At 39.3% G+C, this 10,813-nt stretch overlaps 1 protein-coding gene across 1 annotated transcript; it reads right to left on the reverse strand.

The window, feature by feature from the left end:
- Positions 1–675: 675 nt before the first annotated feature.
- PM20D1 (peptidase M20 domain containing 1) lies at positions 676–10,246 on the reverse strand. Its single transcript, XM_010284860.1, has 12 exons — positions 10,162–10,246; positions 9,349–9,581; positions 7,815–7,901; positions 6,876–7,009; positions 6,312–6,431; positions 5,493–5,568; positions 5,198–5,259; positions 4,864–4,942; positions 3,715–3,786; positions 2,754–2,922; positions 1,961–2,060; positions 676–1,136 (listed from the first exon to the last, which is right to left on the reverse strand). Exons 1-12 carry the CDS (start codon positions 10,190–10,192, stop codon positions 1,007–1,009), a joined length of 1,293 nt encoding a protein of 430 aa, XP_010283162.1. The 5' UTR covers positions 10,193–10,246; the 3' UTR covers positions 676–1,006.
- Positions 10,247–10,813: the final 567 nt, after the last annotated feature.

Below are 10,813 nucleotides of genomic sequence, written 5' to 3' on the forward strand. Positions count from 1 at the left end.
TAAAAACTCCTTGCGTAGGCAGCGAAGGAACAAAGACTCTCTACTCCCACTGAACGGGAAGAAACTGAAGGGCTTCACCATCTTTCACAATCAAGTTCTCAGAGGAGCAAAAGAGAAACATATACTACAGAAACAGATTCAGTGAAAGGAGAATATATGTGAGCAGACAACACTGATTTAGTTTCACATTTAAAGTTGCAATTACTTATTGTGACACCCAGCTGCATGACATATCCCAGGCCATACCAAAGGGTGAAAGAGAGAAAAAACCTCACTGAAAAGACAGGAAGAAAAATTTTTAGCACCTCTGAGATCAGGACAACATCAGTTAAAACAACATAGCTAGAACTTCCAGAGCTCAGTATTTTAAAATAGTTGGAAATCAGTGCATGCATGGGGAAACTTACCAGTATCAAGTTAACCCTGACACTGGTTGAGAGCACCGTTGATGCTGGTTGAGAGCATCACCTGGGGAAGAAACTCATACCAAGCAGCAGTGCAATAAACTCTTAGTTTAACTATACCAATTACATGAAGCCTACACCATGTCACAAACCTTTCATGCCAGCTTTTGACAGACACATCATTTGTGAAAAATTAACTGTATAAAATGAGTTTGCCAAAAGCACGCATAGGAAGATTCACCTCTTTTACTGATAGACGAGTGACTGCTGATTATAGCTTTTTAAGTGACTACCAATTTCAGAGGCGTAAAGAAAACGGTGAAAAAATTAATATTGCCAGATTAATGGCTGCATGTCAGACCAGGGAGGAACAGAAATCAGGGTTATTTGTTGTGTTTTGTCCAGGTTCTTATCACTTTCCGGCAGGGTGCACATTTGCCTAAAGCAGCAACCAGCAGTTTTTCCATCCATGTGTAAACCACAACATGCAAAAAACCAAATTCCAGACATAGCTCAATACGCAACACACAACTGCATCTTATGAGCCAGACCCCTGCCATCCCAGAGTCCACCTTAGTAGCTGCTCTTCTCAGGTGTGTTTCTCACAGCTCGTGGGAGTTTGCGTGAGGCTCCGGAAGCTTCTCAATGTCACAGTTCTTAATCAGCTGAACGAGGAACTCGACCTGTTTCTCGTAATTCTCAACTGAGATTCTCTCATTCAACCCATGGATCCTGGAAGGAAAAGAAAAATGTTTTTTATTCCAGTGTGCATTCGTGACCCACATGCATATATACCCAGCAACTTGCTTGCCTGTTCACTTCATAAAGCAATGCACAACATAAAAATACAGCAATAGACACCAAACATTGCACTGTAACTGCCATGTCTGTTCCTCAGGCTAACCAAATTTACTGATTCTAAGGCTTAGAGCACAACAAGTAAGTCCAAAGAAAAAAATAGTATTCCAGCTCTCTGCCCATTTCTTGGCCATTTATGTCACTATCCTGTATAGCTACAAGAACACTCTACTCCTGTATCATCTGCACCTCAATAAAATGACACATCTAGTACATGCTACATAAACAAACAATCCCTTGCATGATGATGTTCTTTGTTATCACTTCACTCCAGGAAACCTAACTTCCAGCTTTAAGGAACAAATAAATTCAGAGTGGTGTGTGTCCAAACATACAGATAAATCTCTTAAACAAGGCTAACTACCAGAACACCACCTTTCACACTGCTGCACTATATAAAGCATTCAGTCAGCTTCAGAGCATTGCTGTACTACTGAACGGGACATCTAAATGGGTCTCGTCTGCATTTGAAGTAAAGAAGAGTAAGGGCTAACACTCTCCCAGGGTAATTACCATCTCCTATTTGTGTAGCACCCAAATGTGCAGGAAATGGGTGGCCTAACAGAATGTGAGGCAACACCACCACCATGCCAAGGTATACAAGGTTGGGCTTCCTTCTTCTGCCTAACGCATACCAATTTTCTCTTTCACTAGTCCCCACCCCAAACAGCTGCTCACATGCAGACAGAATACAGTACCTGGGAAGATCATCTGATTTCAAGAGCAGTGGGTTAAATCGATAAATGGCATTTGTGACGTTAGTAAAATGCCTGCTGTCTGTGTTTCCAATACATGTGCCTGGAAAACAAACCTCAGGTTTACTTTGTACGAGAGCAATTTAATGACCCACACTTTTCCCAGGAGAGAGGAAAGGCAACTGATAACAATTCAATATGACCCCTAGCTACACCAAATGCAAAATCACTGCAAGCAGTTTACTGGTAAATTCTGGAAGAAGAACATTCTCTCCTTTGTGAATAGAAGGAACTGAACACACAATTGAATCATGAACAGCCATGATACTCAGCCTCCACAAAAGTTTAAGCTTCAAACTGCAGTCCAACAAACAGTACAGAACAAGGAAGGAGCTGCGAGAAAGGGAAGGGGCTGGGATCATAAAGAACAATACAGAAAAGCAGGAAAAAAACAATAAAAGAAGAGCTAAAGCAAGACCTCCTACTCTCCCTTACAATTCCTTTCTTCCTCGAAGAGATTCCTTTGTATGTGCAGAGTCCAACTCAAGGCTCATTGTTTGTGTCAGTTTCCTGTTTGCTTTTTTACTTCCATTACTAAAAAACAACATTAAAACTTTTAAAACATAAAGAAGGAACCCAAGAAAAAGAGGAAAACCCAGCTGTTAACTACTGGAAACAGCTGGGGTGGAGAAACACACAGAAAATGGAAACAAGTCAATATTGGAGGATAGGGGAGAAAAAAGCAGGGCAGAAGCTGAAGAGAAAACAATAATCATCACCATGTGCTTGCTATTACCTGGGACTACACTGTCAACATCTGGGAAAGTATCCAGAATGGTTCTTTGAAAAATATGGACCGCAAATGTCTGGTCATCCCAAGGACTGATAGGGAGTGGGTCAAAGGCCTCTACTACATCAATCTTCACTCTGTCATCAGCAACAGTGTTTCTAACTATCTCTAGCACCTATGGGTAAAAAACAAAGATTAAATAAGCAAAAGAAATGAGACAGCATCCCTTCTAAGATGTCAGCAAATGTTGTGGCTGCAAACACAGATGCATAGTTAGGACTGAAACTCTGTAGTAGTCTCTCTTCATCATACTCAGTGGATAGCTGATACTTAAGCTATTTTTTTAATGCCAGTGCAATCAGATGCACATCACTGTCTCAAGGTATTCCTGAACTGCTTCACTCTTGAAAGGCAGGTGCTCAACCTGCTGCGACTTGGTAGTTGGGTCATCCAAGTAAATAATCCAGAAAAAGCTTCCAGAGAGGTAAACTTTCAGCAAAGGCTTGAGAAGGGAAGATGTTACTTACTGACAATGTTTACCAGCTGTCCGTGGCTGGACAGGCATGTCATACCTACTGAAGTTTGCAAGATATCCATATTCTCCCAGGTCACAAACCTTAACATTTCCATTCCTTAATCTATGTTGCTCTTTGGCACAAAATGACTTCAGAAATCTGCTCCATATAACTGTAAGGCACGCTTCCACATTCAGCCTGCCTCTTGCTCTGCTCCACATTCAGAAGCCATAGTAAACCATGCACTTTGCAATCCATCCCAAAGGAGAAGAGGAGACATGAGATAAGTTGTTTCCCACAGCCTCTGTAAAGGAGCAATTTCCAAATCTTCCCCTTCCACTGCTTGTATGAATACAGGGAGAGACAAAAAGAGCATGCTGCCACAAACGGCCAGCTGCCACTCTACTCAAAGGGATGGAGAAGAGCCCCGCATCTGGGGGTACAGCAAGCACCTCCGTGGCCCTCTCTGCAGAGTGGATCCGGAAGTTCACGGTTGCTTTTGCAGAAGATGGGATGACATTTATCTAGAAAAAAGGCCAAAAAGACCAAAACTTAATAGGCAGTTAAAAACAGATTAAAATGTCAACTGAAAACTCCAAAACTGCTCAAGCAACTCCAGGCCTTAGACTAATGCTTCACTCCACTTCCATTAACATCAAGTGTGAGATCTCTTTCTGTACTCTGTGTTAAAATACTGTAAATCTCATCTATAATGCAGATAGCTACACAAAGAGATATTAATCAATTCAACAAAAATGAAGGTAGCTGTTACACAACTTTCCTCTTGAGCCCTCTCCCTTCAGAAACTTTATATTGAGAAATTCTGAAAGCTTACGTTGTTTTTTTTTTAAGCAGTATTTTTACCTAATTGTCATATTACTCTTCCCCAAGTATGAGAGATGTAAGTCACTCAACAAATGATGATACTGGAGACACATAACTCTTCCTTTCTACAGAATGAGTATTTATAATTTTATTAAACAAAAAGGGTGTAATCTTTAGAGAAAAAAAAGAAAACAGGGTGTCACATCTCTCCTGGCCACTCAGTGTCACTGTTCAGCCACTGTATCTTGTTTTCTTGTCCAGTAATGCTTTTCAGGAACAGATTTTTTCAGGGACACACCAAACAGCCTGTTTATTTTCCAGGGCTACAGTATTTTTGGATAGCTACACCTCCTTATCAGGGCAAGATCTGGCCGTATCAGCCAGAACCTGTTATCTCTCAGTCCAAGGTGCACACTAACCCTACTCAAATGAAGGTAAATGCCAGACCCGTGCTCACAAACACAAGATCCAGTCTGGGCTAGGGAAGTGTTTACAACTGTGACAGTTTCAAACACTGTCATGGATACTTTGTATGATTACATAGAAAACACTCTTGTCCATCTGAAAATGAACAATCTTAACATTACTTTACAGAGATCTTTTTATAACAGCTATCAGACATTTCTGAAATAAAGTAAAAACAAGACTGGTGGTGACACCACACAGAGTCTAAGACCAGGGCTGGTACTGATCTTGTAACTGCATATAAATAGGTGGAAACCAAAAACCCTAATTGTCTCATCATACCACATGGAGAAAAACCAAAATGAAGCTACCTTGATTCCCGCATTGAACATCGTGACTGCTGTAGTAGTTCTAATCAAGGCATTGGTGGAAGGTTTCCAGGCAAGGACTCTTACAAAAAAGAAAAAAACTCCAATGTTTCAAAGAAGTTTAATATTGATAAAACATAAGCACCACAATTACATAGGCAATAAGCTGAATGAGGGCCTATTCAATTAACAAAGCGGTTATTAACAGTATAGCATTGACATTGTGTAAACTATGAAATGGTATAACTGATTTCCGGGGGAGACTAGGAATGGCTAGCGGTCTTTGCCTTTTAAGGGTGAGTGACTGTGAATGTTCTCCAAGGATCTATTTTCTTACCTGCTAACAATAGGTGAAAATAGCCATAGATTGCTCATGACGAGATTGAGAGGAAACCTGAACTAAGTGGAAGGAACAAAACCACAAATCAGAAAACTTCTAGTTTTTAACAAAACAGTGTAATCACTTGGCTATGGGTGAAACAATTCCAGCAGAGACAATTATCTGGGAGAAAGGCCAGCTTAAGTCTTCTCTTTTCCAGGAACTACGTAACCATGCTCTGAATTCGTATGCTGGGTTACTCTTCACTTATTAATATGAAAATCTGAGAATGAAATTATAGTTCTTTCCTCACCTCTGATGCAAGGTGCTCCATAGTCATGAATTCTGGCCCATGGCCAAACAGATTGCGCAAGGGATTCTGCTCCAGTCTACAACAAAACAAATGAACATTTGAAATTTAAAAAAAATCTCTGGCTATTATTGCTCCAGAAGGTCGACAGAAATTTGATTTGTGAAATATATCCATGTATTTGACATGTAATCACACTTTCCTCTCCTGGTAAATAAATCTGTTAGCACAGCTCCATGACAAATTTCTGGGTATGTCAAATGCAAAGATTTTCTTTCAAGAATAGCTGAAAAAATCCAAAAGCCTGACTCTTATAAATCTATAAAAATACCACACCAAATTCCATCATATTTGTACATATTAAGTTTTTCTAAAATAAGTATTTCTTAGCCAATTTGATATCTTCACAGACACATAATGAAATTATTTACCTATTCTGACTTACACCATGTTTACTGGCTTGGCTAATTACCACCTAGAGGTAGCAGGTACGTGCAAGGATAAATCCCAGAGAAATTCTGCAACCCAAACAAAGCTACAGAGTAAATTATGACAGTCATCATGATGTACCTATTGTCTTCGTTCTAAGGAATCAACTGACACTAGGAACAGCTGAAGTGAAAAGACACTCCAGACATCTGTGAATTGTCCCTTTGCTGGGGATTGCATTTCTGGCCCTCAAAGTGAGCTACAAACTTCCATTTCACATATATAAGGGGAATTTGCAAAATACTGTAAATTGTTAAAAAATAAAGTCATGTAGCAGTGACTTAGGAGTCTGCTTGACTTGTCTTTGACATTAGATGACAGGGAAGCTCTCACCTGGACATCGCTGCTGCAAGAATGCCAATACTTGTCTCCTTAGGAGGAAAGGATGAATGTCCTGGCTCTTTTTCCACAGTGAAGTTCAGTGTTATTGAACCCTTTTCTGTGATAGCAATTCTGGTCAATGATAAGTAAATGATTAATGCAACTCCAAACACACATGCACAGACTATAGGTAAAAAGAATTACTCTGCATACTTTTAGTATCATAAAAACCACCAAAGAAGCAGCAACAACAAATCCTTAACACACTCTCTAAATGTTTGGAGGACTGATGTCTTGGATGCTTCTCCAGTGAGCAGACTCTACAGCATACAATTAATATGCTTGTACTAGCTAAGCACAACATTCTGCTTTCATCAGCACAACTGTGATGGACGGCAAGCAAACACTGAAGGTCCTTTGCTTGCATTTTGTGGCACTGCTGTAGCTTTAGAAACACCAACACTGCTACATGCTTTGAAAATCTATTTTACTGACATTAGCAAGGTCATTCCTCACAAATTAGTTATTGAAAACAGATCACTTTGATCATGGTCAATTGCTTTCTCTCTTACTTACACAGCTACTGGCTTCTTCACTCCCGCAATGATGCCATCTAGTATTGCGCTTCCCTCATCTAGTAAGAAGGAGAGTTTCACTCCTCTAGCTTCCAAGAGAGCTGCAATCTTCATTGCTCCCTTCCGACCAAACACCTGTGAGAATCCAGTCAGAGGAACTGGTCAGATTAAGCCACACCATTGGGAAGAATACTGGAAAACATCTTGCTGTTAGTGACTAGTGCTACAACACAAAGAATGCAGGAAATCCCCTAATGGACAGCTCTGGAGCAATCTGTCGATAAGAGGTTCTTGCTAGCAAAATTCATTGGAGATTGTTAATGGGCTAGTAGATTAATTTCTATCCACGCTGAGGAATGCTCTCATTCACAAGTCAGTGAATGTTGTTTTGAATCCTACTAGTTCTTGGACACAATGGTATCTCAGAGCTACAAGCTTCAAAGATTAATGAGCCATTTTAAAGAGGTATTAATTTTAAACACTTCTTTGTCTTTATACTTTGAAAATGAATAAACAAACCCAACCTTATCTGTCTCTTTGTACTGTTTACTAGTGGGTATACCAACAACAACAGTGAAATATTTTTGTTAGCTCTTCGTGATCATTTGGAACAACCATGTAAATCTCAGGCCAGCTTTTCATGTATTATATATACACTCCAAAATGTGACTCCTGCTGCACCTTCCATGCAGAAAAGAATTTGAAGTAACACTCTACTGTTTTCTTTTCTCTTTGCTCATCACACCAAACCCTTTGTCAATGTCACTTAAAGCCAAACAATCAATATATAACTATGACCACGTGCCTGACACAGTATCTACCCACACAACCAAGAAAAACAGGAAAGACTTCCTAGCTAAACAATGTTTAAAAAATAAGCCTTGTTACATACATGAACAATGCAAACAACTAGTTGTTCTGATGAAATGAAAGAAAATACCTCTTCATCATGTCCAATGCCAACATAGAAAGATCTGCGGGGTCTGTAATTTCTTCTCAGCAAAAATTCTAGAGCTTGCAGAATACCCTGCAGGAAAAAAAAAAAAAAAAGCAGAATGTATTGTACTATTCTTGCGTGTTTGTAAGGAGAATAAATGTAAAAGAACGCAGTGTAACGTAAAAAAAAGATGATGCATTCACAGTCCTTAAGGACACTTTGTCCTGTTCACAGTTGAGCTTTTATTTCTACAACTCCTACTGATGATATTCATATTCTCTGGAAAACACACTGCAATATTCTTGATCAATAATGCTTAAGACTGAGCGTGCAACACAGTGTCAGTGTACATACACAAAATACAGTGTAGGCTTGTTCTTGCTCCTGTCAGTGACAAACTGCACAGGAAGCACAACAGAGTTCTAATTATCCAAGGAATTCACTGTTCCTTTAAACAGCCTATCCTACACACTGTTTGGCTCTGAACTGAGCTACTAAATCCATTTATTTTAATAAGCCGTATATTTTGTACAAAAGTGCAAAGAAGACAGAAACAGAACAAGAAACTCAATCTGAAGAATGAGAAATAAAATCTACCATTTCCTATATTACTCCATCTCACTTATTTTTTTCAATTTAAGCTAGTTAATTTTTTTACATGTTAGCAGCAATTATATTGCCTCTACCTTGCCAGCAGCCATTTTTCCCATGTTTACTGAAACAGTTGATTTTTATTGTCCATTTGTGGAGTTACTTGTGCAGTCCGCAGCAGAAGGAAGTACCAAAACAAAGTTTTAAGTTGCACGACTTTGAAACTGGTGATGAAACAACTTGAAGAAACTTTCTAGGGGTATGGCCTATGCCACAATAAGCAGCCACAGCATCTGTGACACCGGTTTGCTAAACATCTGTTTAAATTTAAATACAGGGTTGTCATGGAAGTAATCTTTGCCAGTCACAAAGGGCTATTTTCCTTATTAATTTTTCCATCAACCTTTTCCCAAACGAGAAATCCACAGATCAATCTTTTTCGTACTTTATTGCTCCCAAATGTATTTAGTACAACAGTTCTTTGTTCTGCCACAGACAAGATAATAAAAGATACAAGGTTATTTGACTATAATATTAAATAAACATTGTTTATTTTGAAACTCAAGCCTTTTCAAAAGGCCAAGTTTGGCTTTGAATGCCCACATGACACCTGAGAAAAAGTATAAAGTCTATCCCTGATTTCAAACACAGCATTTGATATAAAATCTAAATATGTCATTTAACCAAATACATCTGCATCTGTGAATATGTTCTTCTGTATCTTCTAAGAGCTTCTAAGAAAACTCTGTTTTCTTCAGTAATAAAAGCCCAGTCCCTCTCTAGCAAAAGTTGGGAGAAAACCGCAGGGCTTAGGAATTTATCATTACATCCTGCATTTAAAGAGGGGCAAGAGAGACAGTGTAGTAACTTCAAGAGAATAGATTCCTCCAATCTGCCTTTTTCAGGCTTCGTATGTCTCTGAAATTATATTACCAAGAAGACGTACTATGGCAGAGTTTTTGTTATCCAGCGTTCCTCGTCCATAGATGAAACCTTCATGCTCTGCAGCTGAGAAAGGAGGGAAATCCCAGCCCTCTGGGGGAGCAGGCACAACATCCATGTGTGCAAGCAGCATATAGGGCATCATTTCAGGGTTAGAACCCTGAACAGTAAAGAGATGGCTGTATTTCCCAACAATTTCATGCTGAATGAACTTTGAAGAAAATACAGCCGGGAAGACTGTTAAGAAAAAAATTAAACACATGTGAAGAAGAAAAATTAACAGTAATGCCCAATTTTATCATTGTATACTCCACAGAGTAGTAATCTATTTAGCCTCAAGGGGAGCACTGTAAATAAGACTGACTACAACAAATTTGCCCCAGGAAGCAGAGGTACAGCTTTGCTCTCACACTTCTACCAATCCATCTCAGTCTGTATTTAAAACTTTCCTAAGCAGAACCAGGAACTGCTGTTCACCAGTACTGCAGCTGTTTTGCAGGTAGCAATGATGGGATTGCCAAAAGAGTAGGCTGAAGCAGGGTTAGTCATCTTCTTTTTCTTCCCCCCCTTTTTTTTTTTTCAATGGCAAGGTCATTTAACCATCTCAAGGACCGAAAACTACCATTGCAGAAAGACATGTGAACCTCCTCTGTTCTAGCTTTGGCCACCGCTACACCAAAGTACACTGCTGCAGAGATGACCTATGTATGCCCTTTTTGCCAGTCCTTTCTTGAGGAAAAACAAAATAAAAATCTGTTCCATTATATTCAAGAACCATGAAATTGAGCAGAGATTGCTAAGAATTAAAGTTTAGTACCTTCCTGAATGTAATTCCCAAATTCTGCCATGGCAGTTGTATTCAAGTCCTCTGGAGATACGGAAACAGTTGGGATCTTAATAGCACCTTCAACGAAATACAAAATAGAAATCATTGGACACTGAAATCAGTCAAACAATACTTGAATAGCATTTCAAAAGGGAAAGTAGATTTATGAATATTTTCCATGTTTTAAAGATTATTTCCCAGGATAGTAAGAGCTGCCACTGTCTAAAAAGACTAATGTAACTCAGCTGAGCTATGCACATGCAGCACACCAGTACTGCCTTCTGGTTTCAGCCAAGGTATTTCTCTAGATACTTCTACTCCATTTTTCATCCTAAAGTGTTGAATGATATTGTTAGAAATGCTACTGGCCAGAAGCAGCTGCATTTTGCTAGGGTGAACTGATTCCTCATAGTCATAAACTATTCTGGCAGCTAAGCAGGCAGCTTAGTTGGCAGTTCAAGGTTCTTTTTCAATAGCAAGCCAGGTTGTGATGGCAAGACTGTTATAGCACCTTTTTTCATACTGCTCCAACCTATTAAGATATATAAACCGACAGGTCTTTTGTTGGTCCTTCTAGGCTGCTCTGTCATTTAAAGAGGGTCGGTCAAGGTTACTCTCTAACATCGAGTCACTCTCATGCAAA

Source organism: Phaethon lepturus, unplaced genomic scaffold (genome assembly GCF_000687285.1).
Source record: "Phaethon lepturus isolate BGI_N335 unplaced genomic scaffold, ASM68728v1 scaffold31820, whole genome shotgun sequence".
In the NCBI taxonomy this organism is placed as follows: Eukaryota; Metazoa; Chordata; class Aves; order Phaethontiformes; family Phaethontidae; genus Phaethon; species Phaethon lepturus.

What these genes read in the sequence shown, in the direction of transcription:
- PM20D1 (XM_010284860.1), bottom strand. Translation starts at nt 10,192, where the DNA reads ATGGCAGAATTTGGGAATTACATTCAGGAAG. An exon ending in CTTGCAGCAGCGATGTCCAG is followed by an intron (nt 5,569 to 6,311) that starts GTGAGAGCTTCC and finishes GTTTTGTTGTAG; the next exon opens with ACTGGAGCAGAATCCCTTGC. An exon ending in TTTTCACCTATTGTTAGCAG is followed by an intron (nt 4,943 to 5,197) that starts GTAAGAAAATAG and finishes CTTTTTTGTAAG; the next exon opens with AGTCCTTGCCTGGAAACCTT.